The sequence below is a fragment of the Camelus ferus genome, chromosome 10 (genome assembly GCF_009834535.1).
Source record: "Camelus ferus isolate YT-003-E chromosome 10, BCGSAC_Cfer_1.0, whole genome shotgun sequence".
Lineage (NCBI taxonomy): Eukaryota > Metazoa > Chordata > Mammalia > Artiodactyla > Camelidae > Camelus > Camelus ferus.
The window spans coordinates 33,754,315-33,779,122 of NC_045705.1; the positions used below are offsets into that span (position 1 = coordinate 33,754,315).

The window sequence follows — 24,808 nt, forward strand, 5'->3', positions numbered from 1 at the left end:
GAAATAAGAGTCAGCATTGACCCCTCTCTATCTCAAATATCAATATTCAAGTATGTTAGGATATCCAGTCAGCTCTACTTTTGAAATATGTCCAGAATTGAACAATATTTCTCTCTCTCTCACTACTACCTTGATCTAAGCAATCAGCCTCTCTTACCTAGAATATTGTAACAGCCTATGAAGTATTCTAGCATCTTTCACCTTTATCCTGCTAAATTCAGTTATCAGCACACCTACTAGAGTGATCTTGTTAAAAGAGAATCCAGATTACGTCACTGTTTTGTACAAATCCTGTAATGCTTTCCAATCTTTTTGGAATAAAAGCCTAATATCTTAAAGTAGTGTGTGAGGCCATTATAGCTTCACACTGCTATACTTCTCTGAACTTCCCACTGCAGCCTTATTGGTTTCCCTGCTGTCCCAGGAGCAAGCTTGGCACCTTTAAACCCAGCGCCTTGTATTTGCTGTTTCCTCTGCCTGCTTTGCCCTTCCCCCAAGTATACTCAAGCCTGCTCTCCCGATTCCTTGAGGTATTTGCTCAAAAGTCTCATTTTTATGAATGAGTCTCTCTCAGATCACCATATGTAAAATCATACCCACCTATCTCTAACTTTTGTTATCTCCCACAACCTTTAAAAACTTTTCCATTCATATTACGTATTTTCCCCATTCATTTTACTTTATATATGCCTCTCTTTCTAAAATGCAGGGTCCATAGAAATTGCTGGTTTCCTTTGACCTCTAATATCCATGGCAACGTATTGCCGACAGTAGACACTCAACAGAAATTACTGAATAAAATTGATGACTGGATTAAATATTTCATTGCTGTAGTGGGAATTAATCTCTTAAGGACCTTTAATCTCTAAACTGTTTAGCTAAATTTTAGAGTGGATGAAATTTTCAAACTCCATTTTGGAAAGATTCTTGATTTCGAAAAAATTAGTGGAGATTTCATAATAGGATTTTATGTAGGCTTCAAAAGTTTCCTTAAGTAGTTCATAGCATCAGTGATAATATATCAATATTTGTATTGTTTTTGTCAGTGAGGGCTAAATCCAAGGTTTTTCAGGTGCTTAGAATTAAAGAATAATGGGACAAAAGAAAAATTCATCCACACTTTGAATTCCTTAAGAGTGGACACATTTGTTGAGTGCTTATTAAGTGTTAGACAAGATTATTGTCCCAATTTACAGATGGAGAAACTGAGGCCTGCATTCACTAGTTAATGCTCAAGGTGACTCATAAAATACATAGATTGTTTCTTGGCACAGTTAGAATGGCCATTCATATAAATAGAAAACTTGTGTGAAAAACTGGAGGACACTATATGAAGGATAAGAGAGTAGGAGTTTGGGAGGAAAGCAAATTACATGAATGACATTATCAACCCTTTGATTTCACCCTTATCTACAGGCCCTATTATATATCATCCATCTCTCCAATACCAGAAAGATCAAGCCCTCTATTTGAATCATAATATCTAGCAACTTCTATAGTTTGAGTTTGCATTATCAACCTAATTAGCTGATGGGGAAATTGATGAGAAAATTGATAGCTTAGTGATGTTGCACATTACCAAAAAAGAGGTTCATCAGTTCTGTACGTGGTGGACCTGGGATTTGCGTCTTTTAACATGGCTTTAACATGGATCCAGATCAGGGACATCTGAATGCAAAAGTTAAAAAGTGCATTAATGTAATGAAAGTTAAAAACTGTTATTTTATAGATGTCTTTATTCCCTGTACATGAATTTCTATTCTTTTCCACTATGTGGTTAATTACACTTCTTGTGTACTGTACTATGTAGAGAGAACATCTTAGGCTAAGGACATGTTTTATTTAACTATCTTCCTATCATATAACACTATTCTTGACAAAATGGAAAGCCAAAAAAAATGTTAGTTGAATTAAAATGAATTCAATTTCACATTAATTTTTACTAAGTTACTATGTGTTTAGGGTAAGGAATAATTTTTGTTTACTTTAGAAACTTTGAATCGGGAGCTGGAGCTGTTTAGTTAGCAAGGAATCTGATGAACTTGCATAAATCCCCTTTTCTTGTCTTAACCTTAATTCAGTCTTCTAAGAAGTTAGGAGACTGGGGTGCATTATCTCTAAATCTTTTTATCTGGGATACTCTATGATTTATCAATAATTTAAAATTTCATTTAGTTGTCATAGCAATGCTTTAAATCTAAAGACTCCTGGAAACAAGTTATTATAATACTGAGATAAGGCACAGAATAATCGTGCTGATTAATTTCAGTGGAGTCTTCCTTTCATTTATTATTCTGATTCTGTTTTTTTTTTTTTTAATTGCCACAGGTCTGACACATAATTCCCAAATGATCCTCACAGAGAACAGTACAAAGGTGACCGAGTTCATTCTTGTGGGGTTATCGGATGATCCCAAACTGCAGATTCCCCTCTTCATCATCTTCTGTCTCATCTACCTCATCACTCTGGTTGGGAACCTGGGGATGATCCAGTTGATTCTGCTGGACTCTCGTCTCCACACTCCCATGTACTTTTTCCTCAGTCACCTCTCTCTGGTGGACTTTGGTTACTCCTCAGCCGTCACTCCCAAGGTGATGGCAGGATTCCTCACAGGAGACAAAAGCATCTCCTATGATGCTTGCATCACCCAGTTCTTCTTCTTTGTAGCCTTTATCACTGCAGAAAGTTTCCTCTTGGCCTCCATGGCTTATGATCGCTATGCAGCAGTGTGCCAAGCCCTGCATTACTAGCACCACCATGACGACTAATGTGTGTGCACGTCTGGTCATAGGCCCCTACATCTGTGGTTTCCTGAATGCCTCCATCCACACCGGGAATATTTTCAGGCTCTCCTTCTGTAGGTCCAATGTAGTTGACCACTTCTTCTGCGATGCTCCACCTCTCCTTGCTCTGTCATGCTCAGACAGCTACGTCAGTGAGATGGTTATTTTTTTTGTGGTGGGTTCCAATGCCCTCTTTTCTGTCCTGGTCATCTTGATCTCCTATCTGTTTATATTTATCACCATTCTGAGGATGCGCTCATCTGAAGGCCGCCAGAAGGCCTTTTCCACCTGTGCTTCCCACCTCACTGCTGTCTCCATCTTCTACGGGACTGGCACCTTCATGTACTTACAGCCCAGCTCCAGCCATTCCATGGACACAGACAAGGTGGCATCTGTGTTCTATTCTATGGTCATCCCCATGCTGAACCCTGTGATCTACAGCCTGAGGAACAAAGAGGTCAAGAGTGCCTTTAAGAAGGCAGTGGGGAAGGCAAAGTCTTCTATGGGATTCATATTTTAATTACATTGACTCAATAAGGCACCTTCATCCACTTTGGATCTGTCTGGGAAAAAAATGTTTACCTGTCCATTCCCAATTTTCTAATTTCTTATAGTAATTTCCCCAGCTATTTATTAAGTCTAAAAAGCAAAAATCTTAAAATCTATCAGACCTAGGAATAATTGGTTAAGAAAAGTCACTCATCAACATGGAATTCTTATAGTAAAAAATTCTTCTTAAAAAGAATGTTCAACCACACTCCCACATGAACATGTGCATTTATATGCATGTATTAGCGTATGCACACACATACTCACGAAACCCACAAACCTATAAATTGACGAATTTGTTTAAGACATGAATAAGATAGATACATTGTTACAGAATGTAAAACAACTATTTTGATGTCTGAGAACATATTCTTAATACAAATATTTTGACCCACCTAATGGAAATAGTATACATATAGCATATATATATAATGTATATAATATTATACATTTGGTTTTAAAAATCATATTTCACTTTATCCTTTTGCATATGAAAATGCAATAGATTTTATATTTGAAAAAATTAACATTTATGAGAATAGCTCCAAAGACCTGAGTATTGATTTCTTATTGCTGCTTTGTTTTTCCTTGTTTTTAATAAAAATGCATTCCTTTACATGGGCATTTACTTTCCTAGCTAAATTTCCATCTTAATACATTATTATCTAAAATTAATATGTTTACATGACAATTTTAATTGAGAATACATGTCACAAGATAGGGAGAAGAAAAAGATGTTTTTAAAATTAATTAATTATTTATGTTTTTTTATGGAAGTACTGTCAGTTTATAATGTGTTAATTTCTGGTGTAGAGCATGGTGATTCAGTTGTATATCTATATGTATTCCTTTTCATATTCTTTTTAGTTAAGAAAAAGATGTTAAAGACATACTTTAATTGACTTAAAATATAACATTTAATTAAAAAATTTTAAGCACCAATAATTTTAACATTAATAACATACATAAATATTATGAATTTGTTAATAATTTTGTTATTAATATTTTGAGTCTAACTTGTTAAACTATCTGAGTCTATTTGTATTCCATTTCTTCCCTCAGATTTGGGAAGGTTTCGGCTGTTATTTCTTCAAATATTCTTTCTGCCATTTTCTCTCTCCCTTGAGACCCCACCTTGTATGTTTGTTGGCACTGTTAATAGCTTTCCACTTGTCTCGGGGACTCTGCTGATTTTTCTCCATTTTTTAAAATTCTTGTTTCTCAGACTGGATATTCTCAACTGACCTATCTTAAAATTCATTGATTTTTTTTTTTTATTCTGCCAACTTAAATTTGCTGCTCATCCACTTTGGTAAATTTGATATTTCATTTATTTTCTTTTACAATTCAATAATTTCTATTTTTTAAATAATGTATATATCTATATCGGTGTTCCCTATTTGGTGAGACATTGTTCTCATATTTTCCTTTAATTTTTTAGACTTAATTCCCTTTAGTTTTGACCACAATTGTATTATCTAATTTAAATTTTTTTCTAGAAAGTCCAGCATCTGGGTTTCCTCAGAATAGTTTCTGTTGATTTTTTAAAAATCTTTGTATTGGTCATACTTTCCTTTTTCCTTGTGTAACATATATTATTTCGAAGATGGGCATTTCAAATAAAATGTGGCATATTCTGGAAATCAGGCCTCCCCTTCCACCTAGAATTTGTTGGTGGTGATGCTGCTGTTTTTTGTTTAGTGATTTTCCTGGATTACTTATGTTAATTCCACATTCCTAGTTGTGTGTCACCACCAAACTTTCTGCTTACTTAGCTTAGTGGTCACCTAATGGTTGGACAGGTTTTCTTAAATACTCTAAAGCATTAACTCTTATGAATCTTGCACAGAAGTCTGTATGTGTGTCTGGGAGCATGACTGCGGTGGTCTGGCTATTTAAATTCTTTTACTCCACAATTCCTGCTTGTGCAGAGCCTCAAGGTCAGTGTTGGATGAAAGATTAAGTCTTTCTCAGGTCTCTTCTGTGCATGTTTTTATTTTTCTTCCATTTTTAAAATACTCTATTTTATCCTTTTGAAAATTATTATATGAACATTTTGTTTCTACGAAGCAATGAGGTCAAGACAGAAATATTAACCTTTTAAGATAATTTTGTATCTCTATAAAATATGCCTACAGAGAACATACTTCCATTTAAACACACATCATTTCCCCCTCAATTTAAGTTCTTAGGAGAGTTGTTCAACTAAAGAAATAAGAGTAAACATGAATTGATGTTCTAATATTCCAACTAATGGTCTTAAATTATTTTTATTAAAAACTAACCCCTCTCCATTTACCTCTGGCAAGTTTCTCACATACATGTGCTTCTGTTTGGGGGCTTGTTTGTGTCCCAGTTTCACATATATGTTTGCATTGTTATGTGGTAGGAAAAATGTGAGTGGGACAAATGAATAAATCAAATATCATTAGTCAGGTTTTGACAAGGAGGAACTACTACTTTTTATGCTTTCTCTTAGCCGTCTTTATTCAGGTATCGCAGTTCTGGGCAACTTATCGTTTTACTAGACAACAGACTTTTGAAGAGTGGCAGAACCAGAAAGATTTGAATGCAATGTGGGGCTTAAAATGTAATTGTTTTCATGAGGAGGAACTGAAAAGAATGAAACTAGGTTATCGTGTATCCTACTGTGTTAGAATCCCAATCCTAGAGACAATTTTGCCTTCTCAACCACCTTCTTGAATGTACTCTTGACTTCCTTGTTTCTCAGGCTGTAGGTTACAGGGTTCAGAATGGGGGTGATCATGGTGTAGAACACAGGTGCCATTTTGTCTGTGTCCATGGAATGGTTGGAGCTGGGCTATAAGAACAGAAAGATGACTCTCCTGTAGAAGATAGAGGTGAGGTAAAAAGCACTGGTGGACAACGTCTTTTTGTGTTCCTAAGCTGAGAACATCTTTAAAATTGTGGTAAATAGGAATAGGTATGAAATTAAGAGAACAAAAACTGAAAAAAAGACATTAAAGCTAGACGTAAAAACAAGAACCACCACACTAATGTATTTATCAGAACAAGAGGAAGCCATGACAGCTGGTACACCACAGAAAAGTGATGGACCACATTAGACTTAAAGAAAGAGAGACTGATTATGTCCCTAACATGGATGGAGGCATTCAGGAAACCATAGGCGTAGCAGGCTATGACCAGATGAGCACAAACACTTGTCATTATGGTAGTGATGTAATGTAGGGGCTTATATACTGCTGCATAGCAGTAATAGCCACTGAGCCCAAGAAGAAATTTTCTGTAGTGACCAAAGCTACAAAAGGAACATTTGATCACAGTACACATTGTAGGAGATGACTCTGTGTTTTATAAGGAACCTGGCCATGACCTGGGGAATGATTGTTGAGAATTAACAAAAGTCCACCAGAGACAGGTTACTGAGGAAGACATACATGGGAGTGTGGAGATGAAAGTTCAGCAGAATCATCATGGTAACCCCAAGGTTCCCAATGAGAGTGATGAACCAAAATACAGTCAGAACTAATAAATGAGTTCAGTAAAGTTGCAGGATACAGAATCAATGTAAAGCAACCAGCTGCATTTATATAAAAAGGGGGAAAAGCATACATTATTGTCTTATAAACTAATTTAGAAAAAGTAATTGACAAAATTTCCTTTGCTTTTGTAATAATAACAACTCTAAATCTAGGGATAGAAGTGAGCCCCCTCAAACTGATACAGAACATTAATAAAAAGCCCACGGCTAACATCATAGTCAAATGTGGACGTCTGAAATCCTTCCCTGCAAGATCTAATATTGGTGGAAAGAAAACCTACAGAATGGGAGAAAATATTTGTTTATAACGTATCTGATAGAGGCTTAATATGCAGAATATATAAAGGACTTGTAAAACTCAAAAAACAAACAAGTAAACCAAATAGTTCAATTGAAAAATGGGCAAAGGGCTTGAATAGACATTTCTCTAAAGAAGGTATGCTGATGGCTGATGGGCACATGGAAACATGCTCAAAATGGTTAGTTATTAGGGAGATATAAATCTATAAATCTCACTATAATGAGATTCTATATGACACCTATCAGGATAGCTACTATACAAGAAAAGGGAAACCAACAAGTGTTAATGAGAGTATGGATAAATTGGAACCCTGTACATTGCTAGTGAGAATGTGAAATGGAACAGTTGCTGTTGAAGACAGTTTCGTGGTCTTCAAATGTTAAACATAGAATTACCAAATGAATCAACCATTCTACTCTTTGTGATATACCCAAAGAATGAAAACAGGTTCTCAAACAATACTTGTGCATAACTACAAGTATTCATGCTGCATTAGCAATTGCCAAAAGGTGAAAACAATCTGAATTCCATCGAGAATGGATGATCAAACTGTGATATATACATACAATAGAATATTATTTAGTCATAAAAAGAAATAAGGTATTGATATATGCCAAAACATGGATAAGCCTTAAAAACATTACACTAAATAAAACAACTTCAGACATAAAACATGAAATATTATGTGATATTATTTATAGTTATATCCAGAATAGGTGAATCTAGAGACTGAAGGCAGATTATTGGTTTCCAGAGGGAGGAGGCCTTAATGAATAGAGGATATTCTCTGTGAGTGAAAAAATCTCTTGGAATTAGATGTGATTGTTGGGCAACATTGTGAATGTGCTAAATACTTCTAAATTGTACACCTTAAAATAATAAATTTTGTTATGTACATTTCATATAAATTAAGGGACAGACAGAGGGAAATTAAACAATAAGATGAGAAAATAATGTAACTACAAAAGTAGAATGATGAAAATTAAACAAAAGAACGCTTTGAGTCACCTGAAGGTGAAGCATACAAGGACAGGGTCTTCCCTCAAGCTGCTGGACACCTATAATCATGGTTTACTTCCAGCAAAACTGATTTCTAACATCTGGTCTTCAGAACTGTGAGGAAATAAATACATGTTATTTTAAGCCCAGTGTATGGTAATTTGTTACAGCAATCATAGGAAATTAATATAAAATCTTTGTTGTGTTAAACCATTGGCTTTTTAACACAATGTGTTAATGCAGCATGACCTAGCATTTTTTTTTTGTCTGTGTTCTATTTTCACAAATAGATGATGAGTTTTTCTGTTCAGTTCCTCTTATCATTCATTTACTCATTCATTAAAATCTTTTACTGAGTCCTAACTCTGATTTAGGCTTGAATCTTTGTTAGTAAACAAATGAGAAATTGTTTTAATATGTACAGAATTTTTTGTAATGGGGAAGACAAATTAAAGAAGTAAACAAACATTAGAACGAATACACAATTATATATTTTGATCAGCATTATGAAGGAAAAGATGATAGGGAAAAAAATCTGTGGTGGGGAGGAGATTGGCCCACATAAGTTTATTTCTACACCAAATCACAATTTCAGTAGACTCTCCTGAATACTTTTATGGAATAAACATTAGACTAGATTCTGAGAATGCATACCTAAATGAGTTAAAATCTTTGGTCTCAAAGAGCTTGCAATTCAGTAGTACAACTAAATCTGTAAAAACAAACTCATATAAGTAATAAGTGTTTTAATAGTTATATGGAGAAGGTTGACAAATTAGATGATGGAATGAAAGAAGGAAAAGAAATGGAAAAGAAGGGATACTAACATTTTGAGCAGCTATTCTGTTTCAGGAAGTGTGTTACAATCTGGCTCCTTCAGTACCCATTTAATATAATTCTGTGAGATGAGAGTTTCCCCAGTAGTAGCTTAGAACACTTAAATGACTTTTCCTATGTCACACAATTTGGTTGGAATGCATTCAAATAGAATTACTCTATATAGAGTATCATGTCACCTGCATAGAATGACAATTTACCCTCTTCTCTTCCAATCTTTGAGGTTATATTTTACATCTTCACATTTATCCTTTGAATGTTTATTGTAGTGATAGTTGCTTTTACATTTTTAATATTTTTGTTTTTTAAAATCTACATACTGGCTTATTTAAGTGATCTTCTATTATTACTATATATTTGCTTTTCTTATTGGGATTTTCCCTTTCTTATAAATTCTTATTTCCTTTCCATTAAGGAAGACCCTTCAACATTTCTTTTAGGGTAGGTTTAGTATTGCTGAATTATTTTAGTTTTTGCTTGTCTGAGAAATGTTTTATTTTTCCTTCTATTTTAAATGATAATCTTGCTGGGTAGAGTATCCTAGGTTTCAGGTTTTCCCTTTCAGGACTTTGAATTTATCATGCCACTGCTTTCTGGCCTGCATAGTTTCTGCAGAGAAATCAGCTGATAGCCCTGTAAGGGTTCCCTTGCATATGACTGTTTTTCTTTTGCTGTCTTTTGAATTCTCCCTTTATCTTTAACTTCTGCCATTTTAATTATAATATGTCTTGGTTTGGGTCATCTGTTTCAGTTCATCTTGTTTGGGATGAACTCTGTGCCTTGTACCTGGATATCTGTTTCCTTCTTTAGGTTTGGGGGTCTTTTAGCCATAATTTCTTTAAATAGATCCCCTCTCCTCTTTCTGGAACCCCTATAATGGAAATGTTGGGATGTTTTTATATTATCCTAAAGGCCTCATATGTTACTTTTGATTTTTTAAATTTGTCTTTCTATCTGCTATTCTGGTTGGGTGATTTCCATTATTCTATCTTCCAGATCACGTACGCATTTTTCTGTGTCATTCAGTCTGCTATTCATTGCTTGTAGGGCATTTTTAATCTCAGAAATTGTATTGATTGAGTCTTACTTATAGTTTCTAGTTCCTTGTTAAAATGATCTATGTTTAGATCAATTTTCTTTCCTAATTTAATTAGCATGTTTATTATCAAAATTTTTAATTCATTATCTGGTAGACTGATTATCTATGTTTCATTAATTTTTTTTCAAGACTTTTCTTTTGCTTGTTAAATTGAGAGTAGTTTCTCTGCCTTTTTTAAACTCAACGTTCTCTGTCTCTATGAATTTAGGAGAAAGTTATCTTTTGTGATCTTGAAGGGTGTTTTTATGTGGGAGCATACTTATGGAGACTGTATGTGCCCAATGTCTTTGATATGAGGGCTGGATCTGATGTGGATGACAGCCACATCTTTCCTCAGGGTGTGCTGGCCACTATCACCTTGATAGAGAGTGTGGCTGATATTGGAGGAGCTAGAGTCTGTGTGGAGTGTGAGGCGGGACTTCCTTTCTGCTCAGTGGCCATCAATGCACTGTCAGGAGTTAGTTTTACCCCCAAGTTGCTGGAGCAGAAGCCCCGAGGGTCGGGCTTGAAAAGACTCTGTTCCCTTTAAGTGTCTGTTTTTTCCTCTCCCCACACTGGGGCTTTTGCCCCAAAGGACTGTAGTAAATGGGCTTATGACTTACAGAGATGTGATTCACTGCTTGTGTAGGTGTCTCTGGCTCACCTCAGATGCAGCCCAAAGTTATACCTGTTCCCCTATTGTGGTCATCCCAGCTCTAGTGCAAGGTCATGGCATGGAATGGGCAAGGCTGGAGGTTTTGCTCAGCTGGGACTTGGGATCAGGTTGTAGTGGATGTGGGAATTAAAGTGACTGTGCTACTGTCAGAAGTCTGGGCTAATTACGAGGCTCTATTTGACTAAGCAACAATAATAGCTGTCATCACCCCACCTGGACCACTCCCAAGCCCCCGGGTAAACTCTTTGTCCCTATATTGAGTCTTTTCCCAGGTCCTGGCTACTCTAGGTTCAGTGCTAAGATGTGGAATGCAGTGAGTAGAGCTGGTGTGTTTGCTCAGCTCAGATTAGGGAGCATGGGGAGGTGGCACATAGTCGAACAGACCCCTCTCTGCCCTGTCTAGTGGCAAGCCAGCACCTGTGCACACTTCTCACAAGAGGCGTCTAAGCTTCTCCAGCCTTTCTATTTGTCCCAGCAGTTCTTCAAGCAGTCAAAGGGGCTTATCTCCTCCACTGTAGGACCTCAGGACTGGGATGCACAGTCTGTGGCTCAACCTTCTCACTTCATAACTTTATTTATTATGTCTTTATATGAACCTCAAGCTTAGCAATGCAGGTCTCTTCACTGAACCCATAATATGCTGTGCATGGTCCCACTACCTGGTCTTTGCTTATACCATCAACCATTAAACCTACATGCCAAACCTGCCCACACAATATTACCTGCATCTTCTGGACTCAGATAAATAGTCTTATTGTGGAATGTGATTCCTGACTTCCTGTGTGGCCACAAAGGAACCAGATGCTGAAACCTGGAAGTTCAAGAGTGTCAAGTCCCCATGGGGTGAACCTTGGCTGATGGGAAGCAAGAGATGAAAAGGAACGGGGTATATACATATCCCCTTCTCTCCCTGGACTGATCCTAGCTATGATTTCTCCCTCCAGAGGAGTCCAAAATCCAACATGTTGGTGAATACATCTGATGAATAATCTCTGGCTCTTCCATCTTGTGAACAATCACCCTTGCAGTCATGCATTTCATTGCATTGTTTCGCATCTAGCTTAGCTTCTGTTCCCTCTGTTGTCCTCCTCCTTACATCTCAGGGATTTTTATCTTTCAAATAAAATGTCAAGACTTAAATTCTTGTTTCTGGCCCTGCTTTCTAAAGACACATGCTAAGATAGTAGTTATCCTAGTCCCTTTGGGCTGCTATAACAAAGTACCATAAACTATGTGGCTTATAAACAACAGAAATTTAATTCTTGGAGTTCTGGAGGCTAGAAGTCCAAGATCAGGGTACAAGCAGATTCAGGGTCTAGTGAGCCTGCCTCCTGTTTCATAGACAGCCATCTTCTCACTGTGTCTTCACATGGCAAAAGGAACCACAGAGCTCATTTGGACCTCATGTGTAAAAATACTAATCCCATTCACGAGGGCTCTGTTCCCATGATCTAATCACTTCCCAAGAGTCTCCCACCTCTTACCATTGCCCGGGGGTCAAGTTTCAACATATAAATTTTAGGGGGACACAAATGTTCAGACCATAACAGTAGTAGATGAAGGAACTCATGGATAAGTTGTGGAAACAAGGATTCTGTTTCCACCCACATTTCTTTTCTAGCTGTGGCTAGCTAGCTAGCTAGATAGATAAAATAACTTACCTTTTCTTTCTTCTCCATTACCCAGTTATTTTAAATATTAGTCATGAATATCTATTCAGTTAGTCCATAGGTTAAGTTGTTTCCTGTTGAAGAGGGGGTGACTGTTCTTGGTTTGGGTGAGAAATAACTGCAGTATATTATGAGGCACATGCAATCATTAGAAGAAGGAGTCTATTAATTTTGGTTGTGTCTCTGGCTATAGCCTCCCATTCTCCTGTCCATTTCAGGGTTTGTTTTTCTAGTCTTCCCAGTGTATCTGTGAACTACTCAATATCATTTCAATATGTTTCTTTTCAATATTAATAATCCAGAATTTATTTTTTAATTTGTAACTAAGAGCCTTGAGTGCTGAATTACTGAGTCCCCAGATTCCCTTCCAACCCTGACCTTCATTCAAGTGATAAAGAAGGCTGTAGTCTAGCCTCTTTTTCTATAGATGGCATCCTCTTGGAGTTACAATCCATAGTGCAGGAATTGAACTCAATTCCCAAGGTACAGATTGAGTGTTACCCCTCTACTAGGCACTAGAGAGGAAACAGAGAAGGAACTCTCAAAATGCTTACCATCTCACTGGGAGCATAAAACACACAGGAAACAATTCAGTTGCTACGAAGAGCAATGAGCAACTAAATTACAAACAGGAAATCACAGGTAGGCAGAGGTCCCTGAAAACAAGCAAACCAACAGTAACAAAAAAAGCAGAGCATCTATTCCCCATTTACCTCATTGAGAATGAGATGTGAAAACAACTGTCTGTCTTGAGGCAAATGCTTCAGGGATATTATCCTCAAGGACCTGAAAGGAGCTAAATGTCCCATGTGAGCCCAGCACCAGGAGTCTACTAATACTGTGCTTGGGAAAGAGTCAGGGTCTGAAAAATACATAAGACCTGCTCTCAGTCTCCCCACTGCAACCCTGTCAAGAATAAGTTAAGCTACTGGGTCTAGATTCCAGTAACTTCCTAATATTCTACCATTTTTTTCAGAGGTGAGACTTTTCAGACTTTAGTACTGCTCTTACCTAGCTAAGCAGGTCCTCAGGGACTCAGAACAATTTATGTGGGACTGATGGTGGGTGGGAGAGATAGGACAGGAAGGCGAGACTGGAGATTGTTACTTAAAACTACACACTTCCTTGTGCCAGATGACCTCAGGCCAGATACACATCTTGCCCTGAGGTTAGATATAGATGCCTTTATCTCATTTTAGTTTTATCTTAGCATCTCTCTTCTATGTATAAGTTTCTGTCTATCTCTGATTAGTAAGCCAAGCTTCTCAGGAGCAAAGAAACCTCAGAGCTACTGCTCCAGTCTCTACTACCTTTCAGTTTTCCAAAATCCCTGGGATGGAGATTTCTTTTTTTATGGTCTCTTCATGGGGGAAAAAAAGCTATTTAGAGACTTGGCTATTTCTAATCTTTGGGAGACAAATGATTTCGGAGATAAGAAGAGGAGACAGAAAAAAATGAGAGGGAGACGACAGGAGGAGAGCAGAAGAACAAAGACCAACACCTCTTGGCTCTCAAGCCAATTTACTTTCCAATTAGCCACAAGGAGAACCATTCTCAGTCCAATCTCCCTTCCCTGCAGTTGAGTAACACCTTGCAAGGTCCCTGTAGTTTTCTGGTCACCATTAGTTTTTAAAAAAAGTAACTTTAATTTTAGTACTCCAGGTATTCAAAACTCCAACCCAATTCAAGACTTCAATTTCACATCCTAAAAACATGTGTCTTCCCTCCTGGGCTCAGCCTGATGTGCAGCTCGGGGCTGTGTAGCTGGAAGCGGTAAGAACGAAGAATGGGAGTGAGAAAAGGGGAAAGTCTTCAAGTCTGCTGCCAGGGAATACTAGCAGTTGGGGAGTTGTGTGTGGCAGGCACGCTCTGTCATGAGAACATTTGGGATTCTACAGAGGTATTCTCAGGGACCTCCTGAATAGGAGTGTCCTGACACAGGCAACAAATTTTCTCCCTAATCTCTTTCTGACCCCTCTTTCATAAGAGAGCCACTCCATGACCTCATACTGCTGTAGCTTCCTACCCCAGCAGGTTCCTTCTTGGCAGGAGTCCCACCAAGGTGGCTTGAGCTCAAGGACTTCCTGCAGCATTCACTTGGCCTCTGGGTGACTCACTTGCTCATGTTGTGCCACGTGTGAGGACGCAGGATTGCCCCACCACGCCTTCCCCTCTGCCTCCCGCCATGCCATAGTGGGCTGATCCAGTGGCCTCCCAGCTTTAGAAGGGGAGGCTGACACAAGGCTTTAGGTTCTTATGTGCCCCCTCAACTTTCTCCATTCCCCTCAAATCTAGCCAGGAATGAAGTAGAATTCTGGGCTTAGGTTTTATACACATTCCCCAAGAGCAGTTCTGTTGGAGTCCCCCCCCCCCCCAACTTGAGTGGGAAGGAGCACCCACACAGCAGTATATTCTGTGAGCACCCCGACCCTCAGGGGTCCCTACTTCCCCAAACTCTTCACTTTCATGACTCTTCAGATTTCTGTTTTCTTAGATTTAAGGGGCGGAGGTGAATGGTGGGAAAGGTCTTGGGACCAATTAGTTTGTTTTTAAGCAATTCCTTCAGGGATACCTAATGCCTTTGAAAATGGAATATACCTCACTTATTGTCCTCAATTTAGCACATTTAAACTACATTTGGAGCCAACTGTAAAAATCAATTTCAGAATCATGTTAGAGTTTAAAACATGTTCATTGAGAAATATCTATCCTGTCTCTGTCTTTTCTTCCTAAGGTATTCCCTGAGGCTCTGCTCTGCTGACACAGTTCCTTGTTAAGTAGTCTTTCTCTGCCCTTCATTCCTCTTCAGCCTAGAGGGCGTGCCCTCCTCCCTGCGGTGGCCACAGTTGAGTGGGACCATATTGAGCTTTCTTGTGGGGATATGAAGACCTTGTGTTCCTTTCTCCAGGTCGGCAGAAATATGCATCAAGGAAACCAAACCACCGTCTCTGAATTCCTCCTCCTGGGACTCTCCAACCGGGCTGAGCAGCAGAAGCTCCTCTTCGTGCTTTTCCTGGGTATGTACCTGGTCACCGTGAGTGGAAATGGGCTCATCATTCTGGCCATTGGCTTGGATTCTTACCTTCATACCCCCATGTACCTCTTCCTTGCCAATCTATCCTTTGCTGATCTTTCCTCCATTTCCACCTCAGTCCCCAACATGCTGATGAATATTCAGACCAAGAGCCAATCCATCTCCTATGAGAGCTGCATCACACAGATGTATTTTTCTATTGCGTTTGTCGTCATTGACAACTTCCTCTTGGGGGTCATGGCCTATGACCGTTTTGTGGCTATCTGCCACCCCCTGAGCTACACAACCATCATGAAACCCAGGCTCTGCATTTTGCTCACAGTCATCCCGTGGGTCCTCAGTAATGCTGTTGCCCTAACACACACTCTCCTGCTCCTTCCATTGCTCTTCTGTGACAGCAATGCTCTCCCACACTTCTTCTGTGACTTGGCCCCTCTGCTCAGGCTGTCCTGCTCAGACACAGTCGTCAATGAGCTTGTGTTGCTTGTCGTGGGCTTATCAGTCATCACCTTCCCCTTCTCCCTCATCCTCTTCTCCTACGTCCGCATCGTCAGGGCTGTCCTGAGACTCTCATGCACAGAGGGGAAGTGGAAAGCCTTCTCCACCTGTGGCTCTCACCTGACAGTTGTCTTACTCTTCTATGGGACCATTGTGGGGGTTTACTTCTGTCCCTCGTTCACTCACCCTGATGACAGAGATCAGATTGGTGCAGTGCTGTTCACTGTGGTGGCACCCATGATGAACCCCTTCATCTACAGCCTGAGGAACAAGGACATGAAAGGTGCCCTGAGAAAACTCATCTGTAGGAAATAGGGTTCTCCCTTTGATGCCCTGGGCAACTGAATTCCTTTTATCTCCATAAAAAAATGGATGATTCTCCCCAGAGATTGTGGCATAGTGTGATTATTCAGCTTTAGAAGAACTCTTAATCCGTCCTCCGAGGGACTAGTGTTTACCACGTAGCTCTGGTCAAGACCCCACGCCCTCATGTTACATCCCAACAGTCGCACACATCTTGATTATAATCTATGTAACCACAAACCTTGGTGAAATTGTTTATAACTTAGACAATTACATGTGCATGCAGTACCTACAGTCTAGTGTGTGTAACTTTGGAGATGGTTATCACTAATGTCTTTATTCAGTCTAGACTTCTCTAGGTCAGCTTTTCTCAAAGTTTGTCTTGTCAGAACTACTATTTGGTGAGATTTTTAATAGTTGTAAAAATTAAGAGTCCCCTGTTCAAATAATTTTGGGCGACTTCGAGCTAAAAGAAGCAAATATCTTAACCAGAAAACTTCAGAGAGCTTTTAGTATAGTATAAATTTCCAGGAGGGTAACATAGTGTGTAGTATTTCTCTAAACTTATTCAGTCATACAGAACGTGATTCATCACCTAGTGGTGTGTGAGACTTGTGCTGTACAGACTGCACTTTGGGAAGTGCATTTCACTGGAGAAGGAGAGAGCATGTATATGGAAGACATGCGTTCTAGTCCTGACTCTGCCCCTCAAGTAGCTATGAAGCTTCAGGCATCTCAGAGAACCTTCTAGAACTTCGTTTCACGTCTGTAAAATGAGGCCATCGGCCCCAGTTGTTTCCAATCGAACATGTGTATCAGAATTACCTGGAGGAACTCATATTCTGAAAATGTCCTTCAGGTGACTCTGATGTGCTAAAGAATTACTGAACCACATGAGCTCTGTGTTCCACTCCAGCTCTGGAATTTTGTGAATTTAGATACTTACTGGTTGGTGGAAATGTCTTTCAGACATACATCTTGAAAATACTCTGTAGCTACCCAGAAGAATGTAGGTTTTTGCCCTGTCAAAATACTCTTTTTTAATATTTCCACCACTGGAGCAAACTGTTTGCTGGTTATTGAATATAATTTCTCCCTAACAATTGCACTGAAGTGTAGAGAAAAGGTTCATTCTAAATCCTGGCTTTTCTGCAAATTGTGATCCACCTGTGTGATCTAAGGGGAATTATTTGAGCACTGAAACTTCTCTTTTTCATCCGTAAAATTGGAACAGTAATCTCAACATCCCAAAGCCGTTTGTGGTTAAATTTACATGTATATTAGACAACTACTGTAGTGCCTAGAATATTGTAGATGTTAAAAAACAAACCGTGTTCCTTTTCTTCAACTGTTCCCTGGATTCCAACTCTAATCTACCTGCCCTACCAAATTAGGTTTATCTGTCCCCAGTCTAAGCTGACTTTTATTCTTCTCTAAAGTTACAAAAATTCAATTGCTTTAAGAGGAAGTATATAATTATCCACTTGCCTTTCTCTATGGTATCTCTTAAAGTTTTATGATTTTTTGAGTTTTCATTACTACTGTGATCTCATCTCTTTTTATGTGGGTTACCAAACTAGCCTCTTAACAGTCCTGCCTTCCTTGAGTACCTCAAAATCCACCCTATTCCACTCACAGCTCTAACGTGAAAATCAGAGTCCTCTGCTTTCATTATTCCACGTGGAGTAGTAAAGCGCCTTAGATTTGTCATCAGGAGACTTAGAATCTAGCCTAAGTCTGCCACTGACTCACTGTGTGACAAGCCATGTCATTAAGCTGGTTTTTTTTCTGTAATGTAGCAAGTGATCCCATATGAACCAAGAAGGTTTTATAATAGCTTGTATCGTTGAAATTCATTTATGTAAAGTAGAAAATGCAGAAAGAGCTACCTGAGAGGAGAGTCAACAAAATGTTAGCAGTGGTTGTAGGAGATTATATTTTTGAAAAATGGCCACAGCAATGTTTTCCACCCCACATGTTCTTGAAGTGCTTTCCCACTTTCTCATCAGGAGACGGATTATGCGCCCCTCCCCCTTGAGCCTGAAGGCTGTGGGGGCTGCTTTGACTAGCAGAGCATCCCCCAGGGGCTGTTGCATGAGTCCCAAGGCTCTCAGAAAAGCCAGGACCGCTTCCACCTCTGGGGCCCTGGGTTAGAATGCACGAAGGCCCAGCACTCTGAGGCCGCCGTGCTGGAGAGACCACACAGAGTCAGAGGGAGATGCTCAAGGAGCCCCAGAGGCTCCAGCCAGCAGGTCTCAGAGCACCCCCGCCCACCAGTCACCCAGCACATGCGGGAAATCCCTCTGACCCCAGCCGAGGCCCTGACTGCGAGCACGGGAGTGACAGCCACCCAGCCGAGCGCAGTCAACTCCCAGGACTGTGAGAGGTGACGATAAAACGACCATTATTATTTTAAATCTCTTACATTTGGGGTTTGTTGTACAGCAATATATAACCAAAACGGGGATTGTGTTTCATGGGGTAGAGTGATTTATATTATACCACATATCACTGTAACATTTTATTGTGAGTGTCATTCTAGGAAGAAGAAAAAAAAATTTTAAGAAAAATAAACTGTCTTTATTAAACCATCATGCCTAACATTGAATCCGAATCTTCTCAGTTGCATAAACATCAGTTTGGCAGAGCCATAACTTTCCTTCTTTATTCAGGTTTCATCTACCCTGTATTTGATGGAATAAGAACTGTGATGGTTAGACCCAGATCATTTAGTTTGAATTGGCTGCTATCCCCGTGGGCCTGTCCTGGACCACTTACCTCTGTCTTATAGGTTGCACAGGAGGCTGTACCCATTCTCAGATTCCACTCCATCTGCAGTGAGTAATGGGGAAGCTGAGTTGGCTAGGAATAGATGTCTGTGCAAATTTGGAGTTTGCCTGAGAGAGTGAATTTTAAGATGAAGGGTGGGACACAAAAGATAACCGATTCTGAAGATAGAGAATCAAACTTTTATGAAAACCTTGACAAGTTTTCAGAGAAGAAAGGCATAAATCTGTACCTAAATACTTGTATTTCCCTAAATAATTCTTCTTCATTTACAACAAGTAAAATAAACCTTTTATTTACCAGGCTCTGCGTCTGTTCCTGGGACTAAAAGGATGAATAGTTCTCACTTAATACACTCACACTAAAGAGAGAAACTGACAAAAAATTTTCGAGTGATTCTTGAGACTCGAAAAGCAAAGACAATATTTAGTCAATAACCCATGTCATTAAGTTTAGAAAGCATGAAGATTTTTGTGAAAAGCACAATCAACAAGACTTTATGCCATTCTTGGTTTTTTTTTGCATTAGCCATACCTGAGAAAAGTCAACTGGTGATTTTATGAATAAATAAACAGAAACCTCTGCCTTCTAAGTGGAGGTAACACAAATGCAAGAGAAATGACTAGAAAAAAAATCCATATGTTAATTAGGGATGATTTGTAAAACCTAATTTTAGAGTGTCAGCAAATATTTATTTATTCACTAAACAAATCTTTTTTAAGTACCTAGTGAGAGTCAAAAGTAAATGAGACAGCACCATTGGTTTTGGGGTCTTACTTCATAGTACATGAGACAGGCAATGAACACATAAATAAATAAATGTTGGCTATAATATGAGTAACAAGAAGGTGTATGATAAAGAGTGAAGTAGGGTGAGGGGACAGCCGATGACACAGGGTGGAGTAGCTGTTTTAGGCAGGGAGGTTCAGGAGCTGGGGAAGGCTTATCTTAGGAATTTGAGCTGAGAACTGAATAGAATAAGGGGGTAAGCCATGAGACGTTCTGGGGGACACATTCCAAGAAAAAAAAGGAACAGGAATAAAGATCCTGTTGTGAGAACATGTCAAGCATCGTCAAGGAATAGTAAGTGTACTGGACGAGGGGGAAGGAGAGGGTAAGCAGATAAAGTCACGGAGGTAGCTGAGTACCCAACCTGGATGAATCTTACAGGTCACAGTAAAGAATTTGAATTTGATTTGAATACCTTAAGTAAGTACTTAAATCCATGAGACTGGGTGAAATCACCCGAGGAGTGACTACAGGGAAAGACCTGTGACCACGCCCTGGATGACTCTAACATTCAGAAACTAGGACCCAACCAAGGAGCCTGAGGGGCAGCAGCCAAGGAGGAAGGAAAACCAGAACACAGCAGCATCAGGAAGGCCGGGGAAGGAAGTGAAAATTCTTCCAAGGAAAAGGGGGGAAGAACTGTTTCAAATACCACAGTCGCCAAACCATCATTCCTGAAACTGTGCTTTCTGATCCGCTCTCTCCAGCCCACGCAGCTGTCATCCCTAGCGAGCTCCCGACCAGTCCTGCTCAGGCTGAATTCAAGTCAAAACTGCCTCCTTCAGAACATATTTCTCAGAAGATGAAGTCATCTTACAGTGTTTTCCCTGCCCTGATTTCAAATTGACTGCAAATACTCAGTTTGGGGAGAAGGTGGTATGTACTAACAGTATAAGCATTCATTTCAATACATGATGACCTAAAGGGCTCTGTTTACAGTTTGGTCCTTTTAAAGTAATGTCAGGTGGAGCTGTGGTGGGATTTCAGAGACTAACGAATGAGAACAAGGAGGAAATTGTACAGGCATAGAATTCTCAGGGGAACAGGGCCCTCATGAGGGCAGTCACTTCTCCTCTTCCCACTTGATAGGGAAGAAAGAAACTACAAGCAGGGACACAATTTGATATGTTGAGTAGCACATACAAATATTTGCAGTCTTACTATCCTTTCTTCCCTCTTTAAAAAATTAAGATGCCTTTTACAAACATCAAGAATGGTTTTAATTAATTTACATTTATTGTGATCTTTCATATTTGAAACATATTTCTCAAAAATTAAGTTTGCTTTCTAGCTGCCACATTTTTTTATTATGTTTTTTTGTCCATTCCATTCTTTTGGGTGTTATAACTGAATGTTAAGCTACTAGAAATTTCAAGAAATTGAAAAATGATATCCAACTTTTCTCTTCTTGAGTTTATAAAGAATAGGCAGATATGAAACGTGTCAGGGAGATGGAGATTAAATTCTGCTTTAATTCTGATAAGTCAGCTTGAAAGCCTGGCTCAGAGCTATACACAGATGGGCTTCTTTTCTCCTCCAAATTACCCTCCTGTAGCCACTGCTCATGGTGCTCACCCCAACATCCCCTTGGCACTCGTCCCTGCACAGATCAATGCTTATTCAAAAAAAAAAAAAATCTGCAACTTTTAAACTGAGGGCTTATCTTACTTCAAGAATATGCTTAGCCCTTGTGTGGGCCATTTAATGTATCTGGTGGCAACCATCATGAAATATCAGAAAAAGTATTCTGAGTCATGCTTTATGCAGTTTCCAGGATGATCGAGCCTTGGTTGCTTACAGACATAAACTATTTGCTAATAAAACCATGTATTGGCTTCTTTCCTTTCCTTGTCTCCCTTTCCCGCTCCCCTATCAGTACTTTCTGTGTTAACTCTCAAATAAACCACCTGGACTCAAATCACTGACTGTGGAGGTCTGCTTCCAGGCAGCCTCCTCTAGTATGTATCCCAAGATTATGTCTTTTACACAGGGCAGCACCCGTCCCATCGTCTGTACACACAAAGAGAGGAGGGCAGAATGACAGCAGACACCCTTGCTGCAGATAGGCAAGACCAAAAGGGAAAAAGCAGAGGAACACAACGTGTTCTGTTCCTTCTTCCAAATTCCCTCGCCTGACACTGTTTTCCATCTCTTCCCTCTCCTTGAAACACTTTCACTCTACTTCTGCACCTGCAGAGGGTACTAAACCAACTTTTGATTTTTGTGTATCTGGTAATGTCTTGATTCATCATGTCACTCACATGGTAGTTTGTCTTGGTATAGAAATACGGAATAATACTTATTTTGCCTCAGCCTTTTGAAGATATGTGTTTATTACCTACTGAATTCTATCCTGTTTTCTGCTGAGAAGTCTAAGGCAAACCTGATTATTTCTACTTGCAAGACAATATGATCAATATAAAAAAGTTAAGTGTGTTTCTCAGAAATTGATGTAATTCTTCAGACAGGACACTCAAGTTTCTTCAAGTTGAAAATTTTTAACCATTCTCTATTTGAAAATGTATTTTGCCCTGTTCTCTGTATTCGTTCCTTATGTAGTTTATACAACAGTATGTTGAGGTTTTTCAATCTATTCTGCCTGTTTCTTAAATTGTCTTTCCCATTTTTATCTCTTTGTTTCTCTACACATTTAGACAAATGTATAGTGAATTGTATTCATCATTATAGTATAATACAGAGTATTTTCGCTGCTTTAAAAATCCTCTGTGTGGATAAATTTAGGAGTTTGAGATTTACAAATGTTAGCCACTATATATAAAAATAGATTTTAAAAAAGTTTCTTCTCTATAGCACAGGGGACTATGTTCAATATCTTGTAATAACTGTTAATAAAAAAGAATATGAAAATGAGTATTTGTATGTGTATGCATGACTGGGACATTGTGCTGCACACCAGAAATTGACACATTGTAACTGATTGTACTTTAATAAAAAATAAATAAATTAATTTAAAAAATCTTCTGTGCTATGTCTTTCTCCTCCCCCAACCCCTGTCAACCACCAAGCTTTTTATTATCGCTACAGTTTTACATTTTCCAGAATGAGATACTGTTGGAATTATATAAAGTGTGTCACCTTTGCAAATTGGCTTCTTTGTTGTAGTAATATGCATGTAAGCTTCCTCCATGTCTTTTAATGGTGTGATAGCTCATTTCTTTTTAGTGCTGAACAATATTCCATTGTCTGGGTGTATAAAAGTTTAATGTGTTCACCTACTGAAGAGCATTTATTGCTTCCAAGATTTAGCAATTATGAATAAAGCAGTTATAAATATCCATGTACTGGGCTTTGAATGGACATAAATTTTCAACCCCCTTGGGTAAATACCAAGGAGCAATTTGTAGGATCGTGTGGTGAAAATATGTTTAGTTTTGTAAGAAACCGCCAAACTGGCTTCCAAAGTATCTGTACAATTTTGCATTCCCACTGGGAATGAATGAGGGTTGCCTTTGCTCCACATCCTCAACAGCATGTGGTATTGTCAGAGTTCCGGTTTTCTGCGATTCTAATACATGTATAGCGGTATCTCATTTATATTTTAATTTACATTTCCCTGATGACATGATGTGAAGCATCTTTTCATATGCCTATTTGCCTTTTGTATATCTTCTTTGGTGAGGTTTTTGTTAAGGTCTTTGTCTCTCTTTTCTAATAAGGTCGTTTGTTTTCTTATTGTTGGATTTTATTTTATTTTACTTTTAAACATTTTTTATTGAGTTATAGTCATTTTACAATGTTGTGTCAAATTCCAGTGTAGAGCACAATTTTTCAGTTATACATGAACATGTATATATTCATTGTCACATTTTCTTCTCTGTGAGCTACCATAAGATCTTGAATATATTTCCCTGTGCTATACAGTATAATCTTGTTTATTCTACATTTTGAACTCCCAGGATTTTAAGAGCTTTTTTTATACTTTCAATAACAGCCCGTTAGCAGATGTGTCTTTTGCAAACATTTTCTCCACGTTTGTGGCTTATCTTCTCATTCTCTTGACAGCGTCTTCCATAAAGCAGAAGTTTCAAATTTTAGTAAAATCCAGCTTATCAGTTATTTCTTCCATGGATCATACCTTTGGTGTTGCATTTAAAAGTTATCCTATTTTATCTCCTAAGTGTTATATAATTTTGAATTTTACATTAAAGTCTCTGATCTATTTCAAGTTACGTTTTGTATAGGAGATGAAGTCCAAATTCTTTTTTTTTTTGCATGTGTATGTCCAGTTATAAGCATTATTTATTGAAAAGATTATCTTTACTCCATTGTATTGCCTATGCTCCTTGTCATAGGTCAGTTGAATATATTTATGAAGGCTTATTTCTGAGCTCTCTGTTCTGTTGGTCTTTATTGGACTATTCTTTGTCAATATTGCACTGTTTTAACTATTGTAATTTTATAATAAGTCTTTAAGTTGAGTAGCGTCAGGCCTCCAACTTTGTTCTCATTCATCATTATCTTGGCTGTTCTGGGTCTTTTACCACTGTGTATAAACTTTGGAATAAATTTGCTGATATCCACAAAATAACTTGCTGGGATTTTGTTGGAGATTAAAATAAATCTATAGATAATGCCAAGAAGAACTGACCTCTTGACAATATTGAGTCTTCCTATCTGTGAGCATGGAATATTTCTCCATTTGTTTAGTTCTTCCTTGGTTTCATTCATCAGCATCAGAGTTTTGTAGTCTTCTTCATAGTTCTTACACATATCTTGTTAGGTTTATAACTGAGTGCCGTCTGCCCTCTGTATCAGTGGATTCCCCATCTGTGGATTCAACCAACTGCAGATGAAAAATATTTGGAAAAGAATTTCAGAAAGTTCCAAAAAGCAAAACTTGAATTTACTGCACATCAGCATATATCTACATAGCATTTGAAGTATATTTACAACAATTCACATAGTATTTATATTGTGTTAGATATTATAAGTATCTAGAGATGATTTAAATTATATGGGT

General features: G+C 38.4%; 2 protein-coding genes and 1 pseudogene across 3 annotated transcripts; 2 read left to right on the forward strand and 1 right to left on the reverse strand.

Annotated features, from left to right (window-relative positions):
• The first annotated feature begins 2,189 nt into the window (after nt 1–2,189).
• LOC102521424 (olfactory receptor 5B12-like) lies at nt 2,190–3,303 on the forward strand. Its single transcript, XM_014553274.2, is given in 2 exon segments — nt 2,190–2,747; nt 2,749–3,303. Coding segments are annotated over 2 exon segments (954 nt in total). The 5' UTR covers nt 2,190–2,348.
• Nucleotides 3,304–5,882: 2,579 nt separating this feature from the next.
• LOC102505994 lies at nt 5,883–10,001 on the reverse strand (annotated as a pseudogene).
• A 1,546-nt stretch (nt 10,002–11,547) lies between these two features.
• On the forward strand, nt 11,548–16,295 carry LOC106728789 (olfactory receptor 1S1). Of its 2 annotated transcripts, XM_032490455.1 has the most exons (2): nt 11,548–11,563; nt 15,347–16,295. In XM_032490455.1, the coding sequence occupies exons 1-2, from the start codon at nt 11,548–11,550 to the stop codon at nt 16,261–16,263; spliced, it is 933 nt and encodes a 310-aa protein (XP_032346346.1). In that variant the 3' UTR covers nt 16,264–16,295. The 2 variants fall into 2 exon arrangements, with proteins under 2 accessions (XP_032346346.1, XP_032346345.1); XM_032490454.1 differs by lacking the exon at nt 11,548–11,563 and having other exon boundaries at nt 15,298–16,295.
• Nucleotides 16,296–24,808: the final 8,513 nt, after the last annotated feature.

Coding starts and splice junctions, on each gene's coding strand:
- LOC106728789 (XM_032490454.1), top strand. CDS start 15,298: ATGAAGACCTTGTGTTCCTTTCTCCAGGTCGGCAGAAATATGCATCAA.